Below are 24,205 nucleotides of genomic sequence, written 5' to 3' on the forward strand. Positions count from 1 at the left end.
AAAGTCCACTACATGTTTAACATTAGGTTCTTGTTAGTTTACTGGGAATACAAAAAATAACTTGAGGAAAAGGACCGTATTCTTATGTTTGTCCAGTATGCTCCTAGAAATTTTCTCCTAAGAGACTGCAGAAGTTATGTGGTGATCTGAGCCCCAATTCTCCCTCCTGAGAGTGCTTTTAACATGGCCCTCATTCATTTGACAAATGCTGACTGAACTCCCAGATACAGAGGAAATTGCTATACATTGATTCCTAAACTTAAAAAGCACTTACAGTCTAGTAGGGGAGCTGAAAAGATATGAGTGAATTACTACAACATACACGTAAAGGTTTAAAGATATAATTAGAGGAGTTTGGAGGGGAGTGGTCCCAGGAGATAGGTTTTGTGAGAGATGGCTTGGATGTGGGTCTCTAAAGATGAGTTCCATTTCCACAAGCAGAGATGGGGACAGAATCTGGACATTCCAGGCCAGGGAAGGCACAAGCAGAGTCAAAGAGGCATGTGGTGAGTGGGAACACCAAGAACACAGCAGGAATAGAGTACAGGCTGTATGTAAGTGCAAGGAAAAAGGTGAGGCTGGAGAGGGCAGGCAATGATTCACTCCTCATCTGTGAGGAAAATTTCCAAACTATAATGGAAATGGAAGATTTAGGCCTATGCTGGAACAAATATCATGGGCATATTGCACTATAAACAAGGCAAGATGGTTCTCAATAACAATGTGAGCCACAGAAAGAGCCACGGGCAACAGGAGAAGCCTTATTCAAGGAGGAGACACTCACATGTTTCGACGGATTGGGCTGAACTCGAGCCTCAACGAGCAGTTGAGCAGAATTAGACTTGTATCTACAAAACAAAAAGCAGAAATAAAGGGAATCAGAACCTGAAGACAAATAGTTTTACTTCTGAACAAAAACAGGATAGACCAACATGTGTTGCAGTCACACTAAAGTATCTTTGTCTTTTAACTACCTTCTCGCAAAACCAAGCTTGCTTTTTACCTTACTACAAATACTTTCTGCTTTTTCAATTTTTTTAGCTCTCAATTGGTATAAGAATAACAACTCTGTCTTAAAGGCACTGAACTATAAGAAAAATACTTATGAAGGACCATATCTGCTTTAAGTCCCTTTCTGGAATTACAAGCAAATATCTCTATGTCTTCAGAATAGGAAAGGACATCTTAAAGACACAGAAAAAGCAAAGCATAAAGGAAAACTCTGTATGCTACATTTAAGAACTTCAGTTCAGGGAATTCCCTGGTGGCCTAGTGGTCAGGATTCTGGGCTTTCACTGCTATAGCCCAGGTTCAATCCCTGGTCAGGGAACTGAGATCCCACAAGCCAAAAGAACTTCAGTTCATCAGAAGACAAGATAAAGTGAAAAGCCAAGCTATAAACTGAAAGATAATTCAATACATATACAACTGGTAAAGAACTGATATTCAGAATAAACAAAACAAAAACTCCTAAACGTCCATTTGAAATGAAAAACAACAATTAGAAAAATGGGCAAAAGACCTAACAGGTATTTCACAGAAGAGGAAGCACAAATCACATAGGAAAAAATGATCAACCTCCTTAATAATCTGGACATTGAAATTAAAAACAACCAGATGCCATTTACACCCACCAGACTGTAAAACTTTAATTCTGACACTCATACACCACTAGTGGGTATATAACATGGTACAATCACTTTGGAAAACATTTTGGTGTTATCTAGTAAAGCTGAAGTAACATATACCCTACAGCCCAGCAATTCACTTTCTGTACTTAACCCTAGAAAAATTATGTGACACTGTAAGTCATGTACAAGTTTTCAGAGTTGCATTATTTTTAACAGCAAAAAACTAAAAACTCACAAATAGTTTTTGACAGGAGGATGGATAAGATGTCATGATGTTCAACCTTGTTTATTTAAAAAGTTGAAGAATACATATGATATGATTCCACGTCTGTAAAGTTCTAAAAACATACAAAACTAAAAGATATATAATTTAAGAATAAATAAGAAAATGATCAATACTGAATTCAAGGTACTGGTCACCCTGGAGAAGGAAGGGATTGTAGCCAGGCAGGGATTGCCATCAGAGGCCTCTGAGTAAAGGTCAGAGAGTTTCTTGTTTGCTTTATTTGTCTTTAAAACCTATATACATCACACATATGCATGTGAGTGCGCACTCACACATTTTTGGAAAAAAAAATTTCATAATAAAAATTTAATTCCTTTCTGGAATGAGCTATGGCATAAATACTTTAAAAAATAAAAACAGTTATCATGTGGCAATAAAAGTGCCACACAAAGTCCAGGTAATCACATTACCAAGACACCAGGAATCTGAGCAGGGAAGAACTACATCTCATATACATGATTTCCTTACTCCGCCTAGTCAGAATGCCTACTTCAATTTTTATTCCTAGTTCTCACACTACTATTCTTAATATCTTTATAGCTATCCAAATTGTCTCCATCCCCAAGTTAGGCTAGAGAGTTTGGACAGTGCTAGATACCCATTACCGGAACCTATGTGGTTCCAGAGTTTTGGATAGCAGTGCAGACAGGGAAGTTCATCTGGAAGTCTACCTAAATGTATTCAGCTCTTCAGTATAGACAGTGAGAGTGCAGTTAGTGAACCAGGAATGCATTTGCTCTTTCCTGATCAGGCTGAGCTGCTCCAGCTAGTTTGGTCTTCTTAGCCTAGAGAAGGAAAGGCATAATGATCTTCCTCTGCCAATGAACAGAATCACACCATACAGAGCAAGAAGACTCACTGTGGTGTGAAAGAGCAGGGGTAGTGACCAGTGCACTGCTCAGCAGGGGCAATTTTGTTCTCCAGGAGTTATCTGGCAGTCCGGAGGCATTTTTGATTTAAGGACTTCTAGTAGGTAGACCCCGGAGATTCTTCCAAACCTCCTACAATTCACAGAACAGTCCCTTCACAACAAAGAGTTACCTAGCCCAAAACATCCACAGTGCTTAGGATGAGAAACCCTGAGCTAGACAGAAGCACATGCCTCTTAGAGGAATCCCCCTAGAGGATGCACGAGGAGGAGGAACCCCTCCTCCTGACAACTTCCAGGACACCTGAGACTCCAAGCTGTGTGCCTCAAGGGCTCTGGTTCTGGAGGTGCAGGGTAAACTAGCTGACCTTTTCTCTGAAGGTAACATGCACTATGTCATGATGTATTCCTCACTTGATGTGTCTGAAAGAAGTAACTGGAGATACTGTCAAGTGTTATCTAGAAGGGCACTGATTAAAAATTAACAATGGCATAAAAAATTTGACCTAACTTCACTGTACAACAACAGGGGTTTGGAAAAGTATGGAACATCTATATAATAAAATACTGTGCCAGCATTAAAACTGGGGTAGAAAGAATATGCTGAAAACATGGGAAAATGTTCACCATACACTGAGAGAAAAAAGGCTACACACTATGATCCAGTGTTTTAAAAATATAATCTGCACACTGTAAGGATATTCTCCAAAACATAAACAATAATCATCACTGGGCGGGTAGGCAGAGAGAGGAGCTATGGGCGATGCCATCTCTTCCTCCCCCAAACACCTTACCTGTCCATTATCTCTGCGACTTGCCAGTGGAAATTAACTAATATAAGTTTAGCAACTGAATGAGATACCTAGAAAGAAAAAAAAAAGAAATCAAATTATAACGTAGTTTCTTTCAGAGTGCTCTGCATTTTGAGAAATGCATACATTCATCTCTATTGCAGGCCCAGGCTTGACTTTCAAATTCTTCCTCTTGGTTCCCTGTTTCATCTTTTAAGTTCAGACTCTTATAGTCTTAGTGATTTCCTGGATCTCTTGATTTTTCGATCTTTGTTTTCATTAATGACCCTTCAAAGAAATTAGTTTGATTTGAAACTTACGCGAAACCATCCTATCTACAGTATATAACAACCCAGCATCCAATTTAAGCAAAAGAGCTGTTAGGTTCCCTAATGTGATTTGTTTCCTCAAGCTGCTGTAGGAGGCCATACATGGTAAGTGCACCTCTAGTTAGGCCTGTTACTTGCAGAAAACCTCAGGCTTGGACTTCTTGTATAAACCCAGAAAAACAAAACAAACAAAAAACACCCCTGTTTAAAATCTCTGAATTCCGGCAACTAATGAGCCCTAATTGCAAGGAGAATTTAGAAGTCCGTGGGCAGCCTTTCTGGCCCCTACATTCTCCTTTAAAGCACAACGGTTATGGCTATCAAAGAGCCTCAGAAGGTGCACTGAGCTAGCAATTCTACCTCTGTAAATTTTTTCTGAGGAAATGATACAGGATATGCAGTCCCTGAAAAGGATGTTGCATAGCTAAGTTTACTGACGCAGAAAGTAGTTCATATATTAATTTTAATGTTAATAAGAAAGTAAGCTAGTTACAAAACAGAACCCTGAACATCAAGACTTGGGTGGGGGCCTAATCTTTTTTTTTTTGGCCGTGAGGCTTGTGAGATCTTAGTTCCCTGACCAGGAATTGGACTCAGGCCCCCAGCAGTGAAACACAGAATCCTAACCACTGGACCACCAGGGGGCCTAATCTTCTAATCCGGCTGGGGGGTCAGAAGATTAGGATGTGTTTGGAGGCCTAGATAAGGCTACCCAGAGAGAGCACTGCAAAACACGAGGGTGCTACTGAATCAAGGAAAAACAAGGAGCACACTTCAACCTAGGGAGCCAAGAAAACACACAGAACCTTGGTACTCTGCTCACTGGACTGAGTTTTAATACAGGAGCAACCAAGGACCTCTAAGGTGGTACATGCCTGGTGCACAGATAAGAACTGCAGGAGAGCACTGAGTCTTAACCACTGGACCGCCAGGGAATTCACAAAATGATACTGGTTTAAATGAGCTCCTTGCTGGAACCTTTTCCATCGTCTCTTATACAGTGGGGCCCAGTCGGCCATGCACCCACTGTTTTCTGTCCTGACTTCTAAATGTCTCATTGTGAAGTGGCTACCAAGTCATCTCAAAGGCACTGAGCCACTCAGGAAACACAGAGGAGTCCTGGCTACGTCCAGCAGCCACCTTCCCTTATCACCACAGATGGCTTAGAGGGACCTGTTGGCTAAGAACAGGGGTCAGGCTGCCTCTCACAGATCCACAGAGCCCAGAACTGGAATGGACACATGCTGATCATTAAATGACATTATGTCTTTAGTTTATGGATTTTCAAAATGAAATTTCTTTTCTTTTTTTTTGGCCGCACAGCATGCGAGATCTTAGTTCCCTGACCAGGGATCGAACCCGTGCCGCCTGCAGTGGAAACACAGAGTCCTAACCACTGGACAACCAGGGAATTCCCAAAATGAAATTTCTTGATCTTCCTGAAGAAGTAGAATTTTAACACCATATCTGGTCTGATCCCTTGATCTCAACAGCACTAACAGCAACAACAAAGTCTCAGAATTAGCACACCAGATGCAGCCCATCTATCTATGAAAACAACACAGCTATCTGCTGAAACTGAAAATTTTACTGATGACTACAAGTTCACTAATGACCAACTCAGAATATTCCAGCAGAGTTGAGTTCTGGTGAGGACTGATAATGTGAAGAGAGGATGCATCTAGTACTTTATAAAACTGAATAGATGTGAATCTATTCTTTCAAAGCCAACAGCCAAGAATACATCAATATATACAAGGCAGTAGGCACGTGCATCAGCTGTATGCACCTCCCACCAGCCTTCTGCAGGAGGCGCTGTGATTGCCCATATCATGTTCATAGTACATCATAAACTATTAGGGACTCTTCCTCAATTAATCCATTATGAACCTGAAGGAAAATGCAGAATGACGGCACCTTGCCCAGTAATGAACACCAGGTAAGATCTACAGGAAAATCAGGTTCCAAAGGGCCCTCTGAGCAAGAGCAGCACAGGGTTAAAGGAAGAGTACCTAGAATTTATGCTAAAAGGTAGTCTCGGAAGAGAGGCCCCATCCTTCCTGATTTGGGTCACAAGAGAGAACTGACTTCACCATTGCCCCCTCAGCAGTCTCCCAGAGGAAGAGACATCAGGTGATTGTAGCGGGGTGGGGCAGTACTTAAGCCACCTTCAGCAAGAGGGCCAAGACAAACCTCATGTATGATATTAAAACATTAAAGATAAAAATCTGTCATTCTCAGAGTGCAAACAGCTGAGCTTTCTCAGGAACGAACTACCTGAGCATTCACAGCATTACTGAGTTATGCTCGAAGAGCTTGGCAATCCATCCTGAATCTATTAAAGTCAACACTTAACAACTGGGGACTTCCCTGGTGGCGCAGTGGTTAAGAATCCACCTGCCAATACAGGGCACATGGGTTCGAGCCCTGGTTTGGGAAGACCCCACATGCCACGGAGCAACTAAGCCTGTGTGTCTCAACTACTGAGCCTGCGCACCTAGAGCCCGTGTCCGCAACAAGAGAAACCTGCACACTGCAACAAAGAGTAGCCCCCGCTAGCCGCAACTAGAGAAAGCCTGCACGCAGAAACGAAGACACAACACAGCCACAAATAAAAATAAATAAAATAAATAAATTTATATATATAAAAAAAACACTTAACAACTGGGGAAAGTCTTCCACTCTTCTTATATGTCCAATTGTGGAGAACAAAAATCTTCCAGCAGAACCAAGACGAACTCTTGCTGGACTGTTTTGACAAGCAACTAACAACCTGTTAGTAGTTAGGATTACGTATTATCAAGAACGACTTAAAGCTTTCTTTTATTGATTTATTTATTTATTTTTGGCTGTACCGCGCAGCTTGCGAGATCTCAGTTCCCCAACCAGGGACTGAACCCGGGCCATGGTGGTGAAAGCCCAAAATCCTAACCACTAGGCCACCAGGGAACTCTCCCAAGAAGGACTCACAATGAGAAGGTCAAATCTTTTCCAAAAGGAAAATGGGTCCAAGGTGATAACCACTGACAGCCAAAAAAACTAATGACTTAGGAAGGAACACATGACCATGTCATGCTCAAGACAAATTTGCGGTTCTATTAGATCAATATGTAATAAGAAGATTAAAAGTCTCATTTATTTATGAGTCTAATCGAGGAAAAGACTAGAAACTAAGAACTAGGAAGTTTTGCCCAAAAATGTGGAACCCCAAGGTAATTACAGATTAATCTGAGCTTCTCCCCACAGAGACAGAGTCCACCATTCTCTTCATCTCAGGGGTCAAAGAGGGCCCTTCTTGATAGTAATAGGTCACTATTTCCAGCATGCCTGGGACTATTACCCCTGTCTAAACTGCAAACCCTTAGCTGGTGGAATGTGTCCACTTTAGATACTCACAAGACCATGAGGCAAGAACAGTTAGGATGAATTTAAACAAAGACTCTCAAGAGCAGAAATAAGATGTTTTCCTATCCCCCCACCTCCTCCCCAAAACGTTAGAGCTATTCTCAAGAATCATGCTTGGGCTTCCCTGGTGGCGCAGTGGTTGAGAATCTGCCTGCTAATGCAGGAGACACGGGTTCGAGCCCTGGTCTGGGAAGATCCCACATGCCACGGAGCAGCTGGGCCCGTGAGCCACAGCTGCTGAGCCTGCGCGTCTGGAGCCTGTGCCCCGCAACGGGAGGGGCCGCGATAGTGAAAGGCCCGCGCACCGCGATGAAGAGCGGTCCCCGCACCGCGATGAAGAGTGGCCCCCACTTGCCGCAACTAGAGAAAGCCCTCGCACGAACCGAAAACCTAGCACAGCCAAAAATAAATAAATAAATAAATAAATAAATAAAATTTAAAAAAAAAAAAAAAAAAAAAAAGAATCATGCTTGAAAATATATATAATACTTTGAAAGTTTAGTGGGTATAACTGCCAATATGAATTCAATTTTGGTTCATAGTTTGACAAAATGTTGATTTTAATTGCTGAATTTCAATCTATTTGGAACTGCCGATAGTGGATATACTATTCTTTACACACATGTGCCAGGCAATATAAACTCCCTTGTTGCCAAATTCAACAAACATTTCTTATCTTGTTGGTAGAATTTGACACTTAAATTTCCTCTGCCTTAACACCCCTCTTGGTCTCTGTGATGAGTCTCGCAGAACCTGTTCAGGTACACTAAATGTGCTCTTCCTCCTGAATGCCCATCTTGTCACTGGAGACATCACACTCCTACACCTGCATCAGCATTTTCCTCTATGTCTCGCTCTTCCTTACCACTCCACCCTCTTCCATCACCACCATTCCACTGCACAATCTCTATTCCTGCCTCTCCTAAACACTTGCATCAGAAGGGCTTCGCTAACACCTGGACAAAGGAAAGGTATCTTATATACTGATACGCCAGTGTCTATCGTCTGCCCGCCCCCCCGCCGCCCCCCACCGCCCATAGCCCCCCAGGATGAGTTTCCTAAAGCCTCCATGTAACAATTACAATAACAGACTATTCTTAGAGCTTTCACATCTTACCAGGATCAGTCCCAACCTGTTTAAAAGCTACCATTGCTCTCTAGTACTGACAAGATGAACCTTAAGTGTTAGTCAAGAGTCATCAGGACCCACTGCAGAACCACTGCCCTGAGGAGTCCAGCAATAGACCAAATGATTCCAGTAACCCCAAGAGGCTCCCTGACTGTTCTCTGCCAAGCATGCCCTTCTTATATAGCAAATATTTGGAAATTAAAGAACATACCTCTATAAAACCTGTGTGTCAAGGAAGAAATCACAAGAAAAATTAGAAAATGTTTTGAACTGAATGATAATGAAAATACCACATAATAAAAGTTGTGAGATGCAGCTAATATAATGCCAAGAGGGAAATTTACAAATGTAAATATTTATACTATAGAAGAAAGGTCCAAAAATCAATGACATAAGCGCCTACCTTAAGAAGCTAGAAAAAGATGACAAAACTCAGTTAAAAGAAGAAAATAGATAAAAACAGAAATAAAATCCAAAACAAATAGTGAAAATAAATAAAGTCCAAAAGTTGATTCTTTAAAAAAAATCAATAAAGTTGATAAAAACTTTAGCTAGAACAATTAAGAAAAAAAAGAGAATACAAATTGCCAATAACAAGGGTTGTAAGAGGGACTATCCCTACAAATCTTGCAGGTATTAAAAGGAAAATAAGAAAATATGAATAATCAAATGCTAATAAATTTGGTATCTTAGAAGAGATTGACAAGTTCCTTGAAAAACACTTACCAAAACTGACACAAAAGAAAAACTGAATAGCTCTATATCTATTAAAGACATTGAATTCATGATAAAAAATTTTCTCACAAAATGCTAGACCCAGAAGTTTTTACTGGTGAATTCTATCAAAACTAATCTTAAATAAACATTTTCAGAAACTAGAGCAGGAAGGAATACTTCTTCCAAACTCGCTTTATGAGACTAACATAACCCTGATATAAAAACCTAACAAAAATATAAAAATAAAATTACAAATAAGCCTTATGAACAAAAACACAAAAATCAATCCAAATATTTTAGCAAATTAAATCCAGCAATATAGAAAAGGCTGATTTAACATGTGAAAACTCCTAAGACAATTCACTGAATTAACAAAATAAAGGCAGAAAAAACCCAAATGACCATTTCAGTAGATGCAAGAAAACTCATTTGATAAAACTCAATAATCATTCAAGACAAAAATTCTTAGCAAATTAGGAAGAAAAATGGAACTGCCTAAATCAAATATAGGGCATCTATGGAAAACATTATACTCAATAATGAAATAGTGAATGCTAAGATCAGGAACATCACAGGGATGACCACTCTCATCATGTCACTTAACATTATGAAAGCCCTACCCAGGGCAATAAGGAAAGGAAAAAAAAAAAAAAAAGACACAAAAAAGACATAAAAGATTAAAAAAAGAAGCAGCAAATCTGTCTCTATTCCTAAATAAAATGACTATTTACACAGAAAATCCTAAAAGAATCTACAAGACTACTAGTAGAACTAATAAATTTAGTAAGATAAAAAAATAGAATGCCAATATATAAAAATATATAAATTTTATAAATTTATATAAAATACAAATTTTATATAAATTTATATAATATATAAATTTATATAAAATATATAAATTTTAGTTTTCATTTGCAGCAAACAAATGAAAACTAAAATTTATTTATATTTTATTTAACCCAATATATCTAAAATATTATTTCAACATGTTAATCCATAGAAACGAATAAACTATATTTTACATCTTTTTTCCATCTAAATCTTCAAAGTCCATTGTATTCAGAATTATAGCACATACCAATCCAAACTAGCCATATTTCCAATACCCAATGGCTACATGTGGTCACAGCTACCATACTGGACAACATAGCTATAGACTGAACACAGCAATCAAAATTAATCAAAATCAGGGACTTCCCTGGTGGCACAGTGGTTAAGGATCTGCCTGCCAATGCAGGGGACACAGGTTCGAGCCCTGGTTCAGGAAGATCCCACGTGCCGCGGAGCAACTAAGCCCGTGTGCCACAACTACTGAGCCTGTGCTCTAGAGCCCGCACGCCACAACTACTGAAGCCCACGCGCTCTAGAGCCTGTGCTTCGCAACAAGAGAAGCCACCGCAATGAGAAGCACGTGCACCACCACGAAGAGTAGCCCTCGCTCACCACAAATAGAGAAGGCCCACATACAGCAATGAAGACCCAACACAGCCAAAAATAAATAAAAAAAATAAATTTATTTTAAAAAATTAATCAAAGTCAAAGCAAGGGTTTTAACCACTGGACAGCCAGGGAAGTCCCCAAAGCAATCTTGAAAGAGCAAAGTTGGAGGACTTATACCATCTGACTTCAAGACTTACTATAAAGCTACAGTAATCAAGACAGTGGGGTACTGGCTTAAGGACAGACATATAGATCAATGGAACAGAATAAAGTCCAGAAGTAAACTCATACACTTATGGTTAATTTCCACAATGTAATTCATTGGAGGATAGGATAGTCTTCAACAAACGATTCCGGAGTAACTGAATATCATTATACAAAACAAAAAAACACAGAACTTAGATGCTTAGTTCATGTCACACAAAAATTAACTCAAAATAGTTCACAGATTTAAATGAAACTGAAAACTATAAAACTTCTACAAGAAAACACAGAAGAAAATCTTTGCAACCTTAGTTTTAGGCAAAGATTTCTTAGATATGATACTGAAAGCACAATCCTTAAAAGAAAAAATCTGATAAACTGGACTTCATCAAAATTAAACGCTTACTCTTCAAAGGACGTTATTAAGAAAATGGAAGAGACAGGCCACAAAATGGGAGAAAAAATAATTGCAAATCATGTATCTGATAAAGAACTTATTTCGCAACATATAAAGAACTCATACAACTCAATAATAAGACAAACACCTCAATTTTTTTAAAATGGGCAAAAGATTTGAACAGACACTTCACAAAAAAAAGTATGAATAGCAGATACACACAAGAAGAGATCCTCAATATTATTAGTCATTAGGGAAATGAAATGCAAATTAAAACTACAAGATACTACTTCACACTCACTAGAGTGATTATAATCCAGAAGACTGACTAAGTGCTAGCAAGCATGTGGAGAACCTGGAACACTTATATAATGCTGGTGGGAATGTAAAATAGTAGAGTCACCTCAGAAAACAGTTTGGCATTTTCTTAAAATGTTAAACATACATTTACCATATGACCTAGCAATCCCACTGCTAGATATCTATCCAAGAGAAATGAGAACATGTCCACATAAAACCCTGGATATAAACAATCATAGCATCATATTTCATAATAGCCAAAAACTGGAATCAACCCAAATGTTCATCAACTGATGAATGAATGGATAAACAAAATGTGGTATATATCTATGCAATGGAAAATCATCATTGGGCAATAAAAGGAAAGCAATACTGACATGTGATACAACATGGATGAACCTTGAAAACATTACGCTAAGTGAAAGAAGCCAGACACAAAAGACTACATATTGTATGATTCAGTTTATATTAAATTTCTAGAAAAGGCAAAACTATGCAGACAGTAAGATGATCAGCAGTTTGGTGGGACTGGGAGTGGGGACCAACTACAAATGGATACAAGGGAACTTTCTGGGTGATGAAAATGTTCTATAACTTGGATTGTGGTGATGGTTGTATATTTGTTTACATTTACTAAAACTCTTCTAATGGTACCCTTTAAAATGGATGAATTTAATGGAATGTCAGTAATACTTCAATAAAGCTGTTTAAAAATAAAATTGATGGACAGATATATGATAAAGTAAATGCAGCAAAAAGTTAGCAACTATATAATCTAGATGGTATGTAAATGGATGCCCACTGTATAATTCTTTAAACTTCTTTGTATATTTTAAATTTTTCATGAAGTTGGAGGGAAAGTTTGCCAAATTTAATTCAATGGCAATCATCTGCATAAACAAATGTCACAGTAAACGGAGGGTTGACCCTTACACTACTGCATCAAATAGTTCATTTTGATCTTTTACTTACTCTTCGAAATGAAAAATTTCCCTTCAGGGTTTTTAACATAGTTCTGACCAAAGGTTAACCGATTAGGCAATGTGAATTTTAGCATAAATAGGTCTGTAATGCCAATAACTTCACAACACTCTGGCTCCCTCTAAACCTCCCACACCCAGCCTTCTTAGTGTTCCATTAGATGCTCTTCTCCCGGTCTGTCAGCTCAAACTGTTGCTGTTCCACAGGGCACAGCTCTCAGGCCTGCCTTCCTCTCACTCCTTGGCCTGTCTCTGAGCAACTGCATTTGTGCCTAAGCCTTGGTCAGTGTGAACGTAAGCCCCAAAGATAAGAACTTCTCTCTCATTTTCTCCAGGGAGCTGGGGAAGGGAGTGTGACTGATCAAAGTGGGGAAGAGAGGGCAAGTAGTGGTATAAAGTTCATCAAAGACTGAAGGGTGCCCTCACGTCCCTGGGTGGTCTAGAGAAGGTTTTCACAGAGTCAAAGATGGGGTCAGAAGAGAGGCCAAGTGTAGCCCATCTTCCCTGCCTTTTTTCCCTCATTCCCTGTACCCTCAAACCTGACCCACAATGGGTCAGAAGACTCTGTAGAGCTTTCCCTCCAGCTTGAAAGGACTGTGGGGTCACCTCTGTTGTCATCCACCCTGGACATTGTTCTGTATTGCCAATCCAATTTGGCTTTGTTTTGCCATTACATTTACAATCTCAACACCCTTAGATGGTTTTCTGATCTTTATTTCAGGAAGCACTTGGCTACATGCATGTCAAAAAGGACTTTGCTGCTGGACATCACTATTTCCCAAAGGTTGCAGGCAAACTTCTTCTGTCATCCTCCATAATGTTTAGGAGAGACACTTAAGAAGGTATTTCCCGGATAGAGGCCCTCAAAACATGTTCAGTAGTTACCACCTGTTCACAGATACCTAAAGGAGTAGACAGCTGCTGGGGAGTTAAGTTCTCCTTTCTGTTTTTTAACAAAGAATATATAAAGTGTGCACACAATTCTATCCTGGCTTCACAAGCAGGGCTTTGGGGGGTGGGTGGGTAGGAGTTGGACCTGAGGGGGAAAATCCAGGATATGAGCCAATGATGCTAAGATTTTCTCACAGATGTAATGAAGCGTACATGAATATTTTAACTGCTGTTATCAGCAAGCAGTTCCTGACATGGTTAACAGCACACAAGTCTACAACCTCAGCATTTCGTTAGATATTCTGTCTGGAGGCACTTTTACTCCATGATCTAAGGGCTTCAGAGACTAGAGAAATGAAATAGTATAAGCATCAGCCTGTCAACTTGGAATGGAGACTACCTTGATAAGATAAAACTTCTGGATCTATGTGGCCTCTGACCCACTCATTACAAGGAGACAGAAGCAGGATTACAGGAGCTTAGATAAGGCAACTCCAGCAGCAATCTGGTCATTGTGTTATATTTTAGCATTCTTTTAGCATTCCTATGACTTGCTGCCCCACTCTATGTTTCAATTTCATTGTATGTATTTTCCCTATTAGGTCCCTGAGCAGAAAGCTGACTGTGGTGAAATTATTTTTCAAATCACAGGACCCCAAGTCCACCTGAAGTCTGTTAGTAAATGAGAGCCACAAATTTCTTTTCTGGTTTCTACCAAACCCTTCCCCGATAAAAATTCAAGTAAGTCTCTATCAGAATTTTATAACTTAATCATTGGAACAAACATTTTTGATCCCCTGACCACAAAGAACTTAAAATACCAGAGGGAGATAAATCCTGCTACTGAAGGAAACGATAAGTACATACAATATTCTGTACTCTTTCAATACATCGCCGACATCTATCTTTGGGAAAAATGTCTTCAGAATTTCAGGAAATTTAACAGTCATTACTTGACATCCCAGAGAACCTGGATAGTATGTTTATTATTCAAAATAATGCACAGAACATGCTAATTTTATGTAAGGATCAAAGCACATACTGAATAGCCTCCATTCCTGACAACAGTTCCCCAAGGAAACCCCTGAGCATGGTCAGTTGCTTCTTCATCGTTTTAGTCTCCTATAGCTGGTTCAAGCTGTCCAGCCCTTGGGGACAAGTTAATAACACAGCTTGCAGATAGATTTTTTTCCCCCAGAAAAAAGAAATTCAGCAGCCCACCAAAATTGTCACCAGCCCTTCCCACACTTACCAGTGCCATAGGGAGGATGCAGCTGATGGCAGTGAGCATCAACGGCCTGAAAAAATACAGGTGGTAGTTTCAATTTTTATTTAGAATTCTTACTTGCCAACTGCCTGAAATCTTTTAAGGCTACATGAATGGGTCTCCATGCCTCAGCCTGTTGTTAAGCCACTTCATGGTCCAATCACATTTGTTAACAAACACTAGTGGTCATTCACTAAAAAGCAGAGATGAAGGAAGAGTGAATTGTTGGCCAGCTTCTGGGCCTGGGGTAGAAAGGGACATGATACAGGAAAACTAGCCTAAGGAGATCAAGATGGATGGATTTCGGTCTTGGAGGGTAGAGGGTGAGGCAAGAAAGTACCGAAGGAATAAGAGAAAGAAGTAAGGTTAAAGCACAGAGACAAAGGAGTAGGTGAACACCAGCCTAGAATGGGGCAAAATCAGCAGTGGTGGTGGTGGTAGTAGGGTCCCAGAGTGCCTCTGACCTTAGGCAAGACCCACCCCTAAAGTCGAATTTAAGTGGTGGGCCTTCACTTCTCCCATACTTCACACCTTCATACCCTCAGCCTCTAAAAGGTCAGCTCTAAGGCACCTGATTGTAACTTTGCTTCCTTTACTTTCTCTCCACAGAGGGAGGGCTGACTTGTAACTGAGGCACCCATGTATTACAAGTGCTTTAAAAAATCTGATTAATAAACACAAATTTGAAGATTTCTCTCCAGTCTATCCTTAATTTAGTCCTGTTATGGTCTCTGATCATTAAAATCAATACCAGAAACACCTAAAGACCTTACTAAAGTTATTTATGAACAATACAATAAAGCAAAAATAAGAAAGTCATCCATTTCTTGACCATGAGGGTACTTTTTTTATTATGAAAAATTCCAAGCATCTACATAAGTGAAGACTATAATGAAACCCATGTACCCATCACCCAGCTCCAACATCAACTCATGGCCAGGTCCACTGTATCTGCACCCTACCTATCCCCTACCCTCTAGATTATTGTGAAGTAAATCCCAGCCAGCATATCTTTTAGGTTTGCATTTCAATGAAAATCTTCTGGGAAATACTTAGTACAAAAGGCTGATTACAGCCCCTTCTAGAATTCTAACAGTTTTCTAGGGGGATGCCATATATAGGCAGGATGATTACAACTTCAGTGAACCAAGGTCATATCCAGTAACCACAACCAAAAGAAATGCAGATAGGAGCTGACAGCCAATGAACTACACATAGTAGGACTAAAAGCCAAGTCTCCTACCATATTCCCGCAGCTATAAGCCCATCTTGTCCATAAGTGATTTCAAACAATGCTGTCTTCTCCAGCTACTGCTACTGTGAGGAGACAAAGGAGAGGGAATACCAAATACCTCTAGGCAGTTCCAGCTAGGTCACCTCTCTTCTCCATAAGACATCTCATAGGCTAGCATATCTTAGTGACAAAGCCACAAACTCCAACAGCATGTTTCAAAGACAGAGCCACTGACTGCTGTTGTTAGCTATGCTCAAAACATATATCACATTTTTATAACTTTTATGTTTATGTAAACCTCCATCAGAATAGAAGCTCCTCTCTGAGGGAAGAGGTTTTTAAGAACACTTTCCTTCTCTGTCATACCTAAGCACCTAGAACAATGCCTGTGCCAGTACTAGGTGCTATATGCTAACGCTACCCTCTGCCCATCTCCTATGGTCTAATCTCAAACCACTGCAAATCCACAGCCTCCTCCAGAGCCCAGGCAGGCACCAAAGCCTTCCAAGCCCTCAGGGGGTGCACAATCTACCAGGAGAGGCCAGATACAGCTCCAGAAGGGAGGGTTTAAAAAAAAAAGAAAAAGAATGGCGGGCTGAGAAGCCTTCTGAGGGTGACAGGAATGGCAGAGATGCTGACAGGAGGTTTGAGGAAGCAAAAATCAAACATTAGGGAGAGGAGCAACAGGAAAGAAGAGTTCAGGCTGGAATCTGGAGAAACCACTTCAAGTTTTTCAAGAGAGCAAAATAAAATGGTGCTTTTAGTGGGTATATCAGAAAATATGAAATAGAAGTAGAAAAGGTTTTATTTATTTATACCTCCTTTCTTTCTCACCATTCTAAAAAAGGAGGGGGCAGAAACTAAAGGCAAAGAGATCTTTAAGTTATTTTATGGTAGAGGTTAAACTATTTTTTCCCCATCTTTCCTAGCATCTATCTAAAAGTTAAGACAACAGAAGACACTCAGAAACACTTCTTTTATTGGGAATCAACAAATTCTTTACCTATCCCAATTACCACTGAACAAAAAATAAATCAAATGGTTCATAAAAAGCACTTTGATGAAAAGGAACACCACCTGCCCCTCTGTCCTGCCCCACCCCCATCCTCCCAGTCTTCCCATCCAGGAGAAATCTCTCCCAGTCATTCGTCTGGGTTCTTCTGGTTGTTACCAACATCGCTGAGTGGGCCCGTAATTCTCTACCAGACTTAGCTTACTTATACCACTCCCTACCCACTCCCATCCAAGCCCCAACTTTTTGATATTAAAATCACTATTTTCAGTTCCTCTATCTGTAGCCTTTGTAATTTTAAGACATTGTTTACAGGACCACAATTGCATTTTCTACCCTGAGCTTCCAATGTCACGATCCTTGGCCCACTCAAAGAAGAATGTTCGTACATCAGGCACAAATAAATTATCATTATTAGTCGCTGCCAATCACTCATACTTGTGCCATATGGAGGGTTTGCTTTATATTTATTTGGCTTGTGATTTTTTGTGCGTAGTTTTTCTGCTTTGCATGGGAATTCTAATTCCCTTGCCTCTTGTGAAGAGACCTATGGCTTCTTCACCACATCCCAACCATCTTCCAGTTTCTTCATTCTATCTATTGCTGGAATCCACCTCACTCCCATTCCTGAAGAAATTTTTCTTGGATCCCACCAAGTTTCTGTTCCAATCTGGGCTGACCATTTTCCAGGCCTGTTACACAGCCGAACATGAGACTTTTCACTGGACTACTAGGTTAGTTCAATCATTTCTTTTCTTTTTTAAAATTAATTAATTAATTAATTAATTTTTGGCTGCTTTGGGTTTTCGTTGCTGCACGCGGGCTTTCTCTAGTTGAGGCAGCTGAGGCTACTCTTCTTTGCGGCCCACAGGCTTCTCATTGCGGTGGCTTCTCTTTGTTGTGGAGCACAGGCTCTAGGAGCATGGGCCTCAGTAGTTGTGGCAAGTGGACTCAGTAGTTGTGGCTCGTGGGCTCTAGAGCGCAGGCTCAGTAGTTGTGGCACACAGGCTTAGTAGCTCTGCGGCATGTGGGATCTTCCCAGACCAGGGCTCGAACCTGTGTCCCCTGCATTGGCAGGTGGATTCTTAACCACTGCACCACCAGGTAAGTCCTCAATCATTTCTTGAATTTTATTTTTCTCTTTTTTGATTTTCATCTTGAAGTAACTACTTCAGAAAAGGTACAAGGGAAGTAAATTTTGGGAGTCCTTGCACATCTGAAAACGAGTTTATTTTTCAAGGACAGAATTCTAGATTCAAAACTATTTTCCCTCAGGACTTTGAAGGCCATTGCTCCACTGTCTTCTGGTTGTCACTGCTGCTGCTGAGACATCTGATTCCCATTTCTTTTAGAACACCTGGTATATCTTTATGGAAACTTTTAGAGTTTTCTGCCTATCCTTGTTTTTCTGAAATTTCACAGGGACAGTTCTGGCAATGGGTCTTTCCTTATTCTTCTGGGCAAAGAATAGACCTTTTCAATATGAAGACTCTCCTCCCTTTGGCTCCTGGAAATTTCCTTCTTATACTTTTTAATATTTTCTTTCCTTCAATTTTTTGTTCTCACTTCCCACAAATCCTAGTAAACGCTGGATCTCTGGATTGAACCTCCATATCTCTGTTTTTTCACATACATTTTTTGCCTGCATGTTGGCTTTACATTGAGAGATTTTCTTGATTTTATCTTCTGACCTATCTATGGAATATTTTTTAACTTGACAAACCCATAATTCATCTCCACAAGTTCTTTTTGTTTTGATTTTCTTCCTGATGGCATCTCTGATTGTTTTATAGATGCCACATCTTCTTGAGTATCTTGGCAAATACTAAATAGTGCACTTTTAAAAACAAGCAAAATTACCTACTGGTCTGTTTCAGCTAAGGTCAATTTTTCTGTTTCTCTTTCATTTTGCATGTTTTCCCGAAATGTCTGGTAATTCTTGGTTAGCCATTCACATTAAAAAATAAAGAGTCACCCAAAAAGGGGGATGAAGTACTGATACATGCTACAGCTTGGATGAACCTCAAAAACATTATGCTAAGAGATAACAACACAAAAGGTCACATATTGCATGATTCCATTTATATAGCATATATAGGTAAATCCAGAGACACAGAAAGCAGGTTAGTGGCTGCCAGAGATGGGGGGAGTGGAAAGTAACTGCTTAATGGGTACCAAGTTTCCTTTTGGGGTGATGAAAATGTTTTGGAACTAGATGGAGAAGATGGTTGCACAACACTATGAGTGTACTAAATGCCACTAAATTGTATACTTTAAAATGGTGAATTTTATTTATTTATTTATTTATTTTTGGACGTGTTGGGTCTTCGCTTCTGTGCGAGGGCTTTCTCTAGTTGTGGCAAGCGGGGGCCACTCTTCATCGCGGTGCGCGGGCCTCTCACTATCGCGGCCTCTCTTGTTGCGGAGCACAGGCTCCAGATGCGCAGGCTCAGTAATTGTGGCTCACGGGCCCAGTTGCTCCGCGGCATGTGGGATCTTCCCAGACCAGGGCTCGAACCCGTGTCCCCTGCATTGGCAGGCAGATTCTCAACCACTGCGCCACCAGGGAAGCCCCTAAAATGGTGAATTTTATGTGAATGTTACAATTTTCAAAAAGGGGGCCTCAGGAAATGAATACTAGCTCTGTGTACATGAACAGACCCGCCAAATGACAGGCTTTTCTTTAGGGTGACTGATCAGGGGCAGTAATTATTCAAGACTCAAGGGCTCCCAAAATGACAAATGAAGAGAACCAAAGCTTACATTCTCTAAGTGCCCTATATCTCCCCAGATTATCCTGATTATTTTGCCGAGAGACCAAGTGAGAGCAGGGCTGACTGTTCTCCATACAGACCTTTAATTAATCCCCCCATCTGCAGCACACTTATCTTTCCCAATCTTTGTCAGTCAAATCAGAGCCCACAACCTCTTCAAAGACATGTTGGACAAACTGGCTCCCACGTGCAATGATGTCCCACATGCTCCCCCCACATGTTCTCTTTGTTCATCTGTGTTTATAACATATATATGCCTTTACTTTCATTTTCATGGTTATTTAAAAATGGAGGAGCACCTCCATATTTACCTCATGCTCTTTAATAATCTCTCTCTTCCTGCCCTCCCCCCAGCTCTCCAGGCAACCATTAATTTACTTTCCTTTACAACAGATAAGTTTGCATTTTCTAGCACTGTATATGATTGAAATAATAAATTGTTTATTTTTCCCCCTGAGCTTCCTCATGCAGCATATTTTGAGATTTATCAATGATGTTTATATGAGCAGCCCACTCTTTTTATATTGATGACAGTACGCTGTTCTATGGGTATGCCACTATTTGTTCATTCATCTGTTTGTGGATATTTGGGTTGTTTCCAGTTTTTGGCTATTGCAAATAAAACTGTTACAGACATTTGAATACCAAACAAACAAAAACAAATGCAGAAGGGACAAACGTATGTGAGGGCAGCCAACCATCTTGAAGCGAAGACTTCAGGTGTTCTACTAGTGTCATAAAATAAAAACCCTTTAAAACATTCACATTGTATTTATGATTGCAGATACTATTAGTCAGTTTTACAGCTACTCATCATCAACATGGACATAAGGACCCACTTTTATTTTGATAAGGAAATATGAAGTAATGTTTAGACATCAAAAATATTACAGGAAACCTACCCAATTTGTGAGTATAGGTGGGCAGTTTACATCCTACTCCCATTCTGGTTAAAAAACCAGTACACTCTGAATGTTGGACATATCTTTTCAGCAGCCAAAGAAAGGATGCACTCCTCTCTCCTCATTTTGATAACCTGAATCATTTCATAATTTTTTTGTACTTCCACATGAATATAATGTAAAATACCTCACCTCACCTCTGAAGATTCTGTTTTATTACATCTGCACGAAGTTCAGTCTTCTGTATGAGAACTGCCAAAACTAATTCTGACACGCACACCAAGCTGGGAACCACACGTCCACTAGATATATATTATCTGTACTTAAAAGTCAGCTGGCTTCATGGAAGCTCTTCAACAAGCATGTCTTCTATTTACAAACATGAGCACACAGAGTAGAGCCTTGGGGTTAGATTCTCAACTTTTGCAATTATTGGCCTGGGCATAGACAGTCAGATCAACAACAAGCAACACTTACTGAGAACAAAACATAACCTGGCATTTTTGCTAGATGCTGTTATACAAAGAGAAAACATGGACCTCTATCTCAAAGAGTTCAATCCCTGGCTTACAAACAACTAATTTTCCAAATAGCATAAGTACATACCAAGAAACATGTACAGGGACTTCCCTGGTGGCGCAGTGGTTAAGAATCCGCCTGCCAATGCAGGGGACACGGGTTCGAGCCCTGGTCCAGGAAGATCCCACATGCCATGGAACACCTAAGCCCGTGCGACACAACTACTGAGCCTGCGCTCTAGAGCCCGCATGCCACAACTACTGAAACCTGCACGCCTAGAGCCTGTGCTCTGCAACGAGAAGCCATTGCAATGAGAAGCCTGCACACCACAATGAAGAGTAGCCCCTGCTCGCCGCAACTAGAGAAAGCCCACGCGCAGCAACAAAGACTCAATGACGAAGACCCAATGCAGCCAAAAATAAATAAATAAACTTAAAAAAGAACAAAGAAAGAAACGTACCACAAAGTGGTATAGAGGCAAGAGTGTCTGACTCTGTCTGGAGATCAGAGAGGGCTTCATGGGAGAAGGGAGTCAAGGGTAAATCCTCAGTTTCCAGCTTGGTAGATGGTAGTATCACCAATTAAGATACAGAATCCAGAAAGCCACGTTTGATGGCATTGGAATATTTCTTGTAAAAAGTGGCAAGGCTATATACAGACTGGAAAATGATAGTGAGAGCATTGAAGAAACCAGTAAAAGTCTAAAACAACGGAAAAAGGAAATGAGTGGGTAGAGCATGTACTGGCCAGGAAAGAAACTGCTAGTCACAGAGAGCAACATTCTCAGATAGAGACCACTCTTTGTTCATGATTTTAAGAACAGCTCTGTTCTCCTGTTAAAATCTCCAAACAAACCTCTCACTCTTCCTGACTGTACTTTCCTCTATTTATGATTGATAACTTGTGGTTATCACAGTAAAACCATTTCATGTTTATAAAGGCTCGTGATAGTTTAAAGAAAAGAGAACACAACATAAGCTTCAAATGCCAACAATTCATGACAGTTTAATTAATCAAGCCACAGGCAGACACATTTCAGGACGAGCAAGATGAGAAGCTTCCTGCTGTCTCAGTCTGCACCTTTCTCAAATCTTTCCTACAACTCTTCACTCTTTCGAGCAGAGAACTCTAATCCTTTAAATTTTTCCTAGAGCAGTAGGGGAGTGATATTGGAACAGAGCAAAAGTTAAAGTAAGGAGGTGCTTGGGAATTCCCTGGCGGTCCAGTGGTTAAGGCTCCTCACTTCCACTGCAGCGGGCACAGGTTCGATCCCTGGTTAGGGAACTAAGATTCCCACATGCCATGTGGCATGGGGGAAAAAAAAAAAAAAAGGTAAGGAGGTGCCTTAGTAACAAGGATCCCAAAATCAACTAAGCTAAGCACTTCATTAAGGAGTGCTGTCAATGCAGGCACAAGACCAACCGCTGCAGTTCATCAGAAATGTAGGAACAATAATGTTTTTCAGTTAAAAAAAAAAAAAAGAAATGTAGGAACAAAAGACAGGCTACATTCCCCTATAATCTTTTCCTAGTCCCAATTCAAAATTCAACTTGTGTTCTTTTTACTTTTCTTATCAGTAGGCCCCAGGAGAAGGACACTAGAGGCTTTGACGAAGGCAAAAGAGTCCAAGGTACATGATCCAACTACCACATGCACACTCAGAAGCAGAGGTCAGTAATATGTCACCCAGAACCTTCCACAATGTGGCTCCTACCCTATGACTTAAAATGCACAATCCTGAGAATGTTTAAGGAACCACAGCAAACAAGTGAAAGCAATATTCTCCTTATTCAACTCTTGCCCTGCTTCTACCATGACCATGTTTGAACACTCATGTGCCAGGCACTTTATATGCATCATCTCACTTAATGCTGTGAAGAAGGTATTAATTATCATTATTTTATAGATGAGAAAATTGAAGCTTAGAGATGTTGAGAAACTTGCCCATGGTCATGTTATATTAAATGGCAGAAAAGGAACTGGAACCTAGTTATCTGACCACTAGCCCAGGCTCAACAACACAAAGGCTACATCCATGAAAATACTCACAGCAATATAACCAGTCCCCATAACTGTAACACATAAGTACTCACCTAAATGCCCAATGGGGAAAGCTTGAGCAAATTATGGTTCAAGAACAAGATGGTATGTTATCCCTAAAATAACTAATGAGGATGAAGTATAAACAAGAGGAAATGTTTGAAATTTACATAAAAAAATAGAATATATAAATACATGTACATAATGATTAATAGAATGTACTGTTGCCCAGATCAAGGATTTTTGTCTATTTTGTTCACAGCTATTTTCCCAGTGCCTGGAACATAGTAGGTGCTCAATAAATATTGGTTGAATGAATGAATGAATTGCAGCACAGTAACATTATCTATGAATACGGACAAAACCTAAGGATAATAAGCAAGGAAGAAAACTTTTATTTTACGTTAATGGAATTATGAATGGCGTTCTTTTTTTTTAATCAGTCATCAATTATGAATGATATTCTTCAACTGTAGTAACATCTCAACAATAAACATTTAAATATAAATAAGTTCAGGTTTAGGACAACTGTGGAATTAGAATCACCCCTTGATTATTTTGCCGAGAGACCAAGTGAGAGCAGGGCTGACTGTTCTCCATACAGACCTTTAATTAATCCCCCCATCTGCAGCACACTTATCTTTCCCAGTCTTTGTCAGTCAAATCAGAGCCCACAACCTCCTCAAAGACATGTTGGACAAACTGGCTCCCACGTGCAATGATGTCCCACATGCTCCCCCCACATGTTCTCTTTGTTCATCTGTGTTTATAACATATATATGCCTTTACTTTCATTTTCATGGTTATTTAAAAATGGAGGAGCGCCTCCATATTTACCTCACGCTCTTTAATAATCTCTCTCTTCCTGCCCTTACAAATGGTTTACACGGTTCCTAAGGTAGTGTGAAAGTACAAGAAAAGACCAGAATGAAAGCTGGCCTTGAATGTGATGAAGAAGCTCTTTTCTGGAAGGCAGTGAGCATGTTGTGTGTGATGCCAGGTACACAGTGAGGACACAAAGCCAATGATAACAATAACCTTTCTAAACTGGCAAGACAGGGACAACTCTAGCACTAGCTGTACTTAGGC

At 40.1% G+C, this 24,205-nt stretch overlaps 1 protein-coding gene across 4 annotated transcripts in view; it reads right to left on the bottom strand.

Moving 5' to 3' along the window:
• ARIH2 (ariadne RBR E3 ubiquitin protein ligase 2) overlaps positions 1-24,205 on the bottom strand; it is a 47,674-nt gene that overhangs the window by 12,961 nt on the left and 10,508 nt on the right. For 3 of the 4 annotated variants that reach the window (XM_007168782.2, XM_007168781.3, XM_028163185.2), the window contains 2 exons: positions 3,580-3,647; positions 785-848 (listed from right to left, as the gene is read on the bottom strand). In XM_007168782.2, coding sequence (XP_007168844.1) covers positions 785-848; positions 3,580-3,647 — 132 coding nt within the window. Of the gene's footprint in view, positions 1-784; positions 849-3,579; positions 3,648-14,620; positions 14,667-24,205 lie in introns of all 4 variants that reach the window. The other variant, XM_007168783.2, reaches the window with a different exon arrangement.

Source organism: Balaenoptera acutorostrata, chromosome 10 (genome assembly GCF_949987535.1).
Source record: "Balaenoptera acutorostrata chromosome 10, mBalAcu1.1, whole genome shotgun sequence".
Classification (NCBI taxonomy): domain Eukaryota; kingdom Metazoa; phylum Chordata; class Mammalia; order Artiodactyla; family Balaenopteridae; genus Balaenoptera; species Balaenoptera acutorostrata.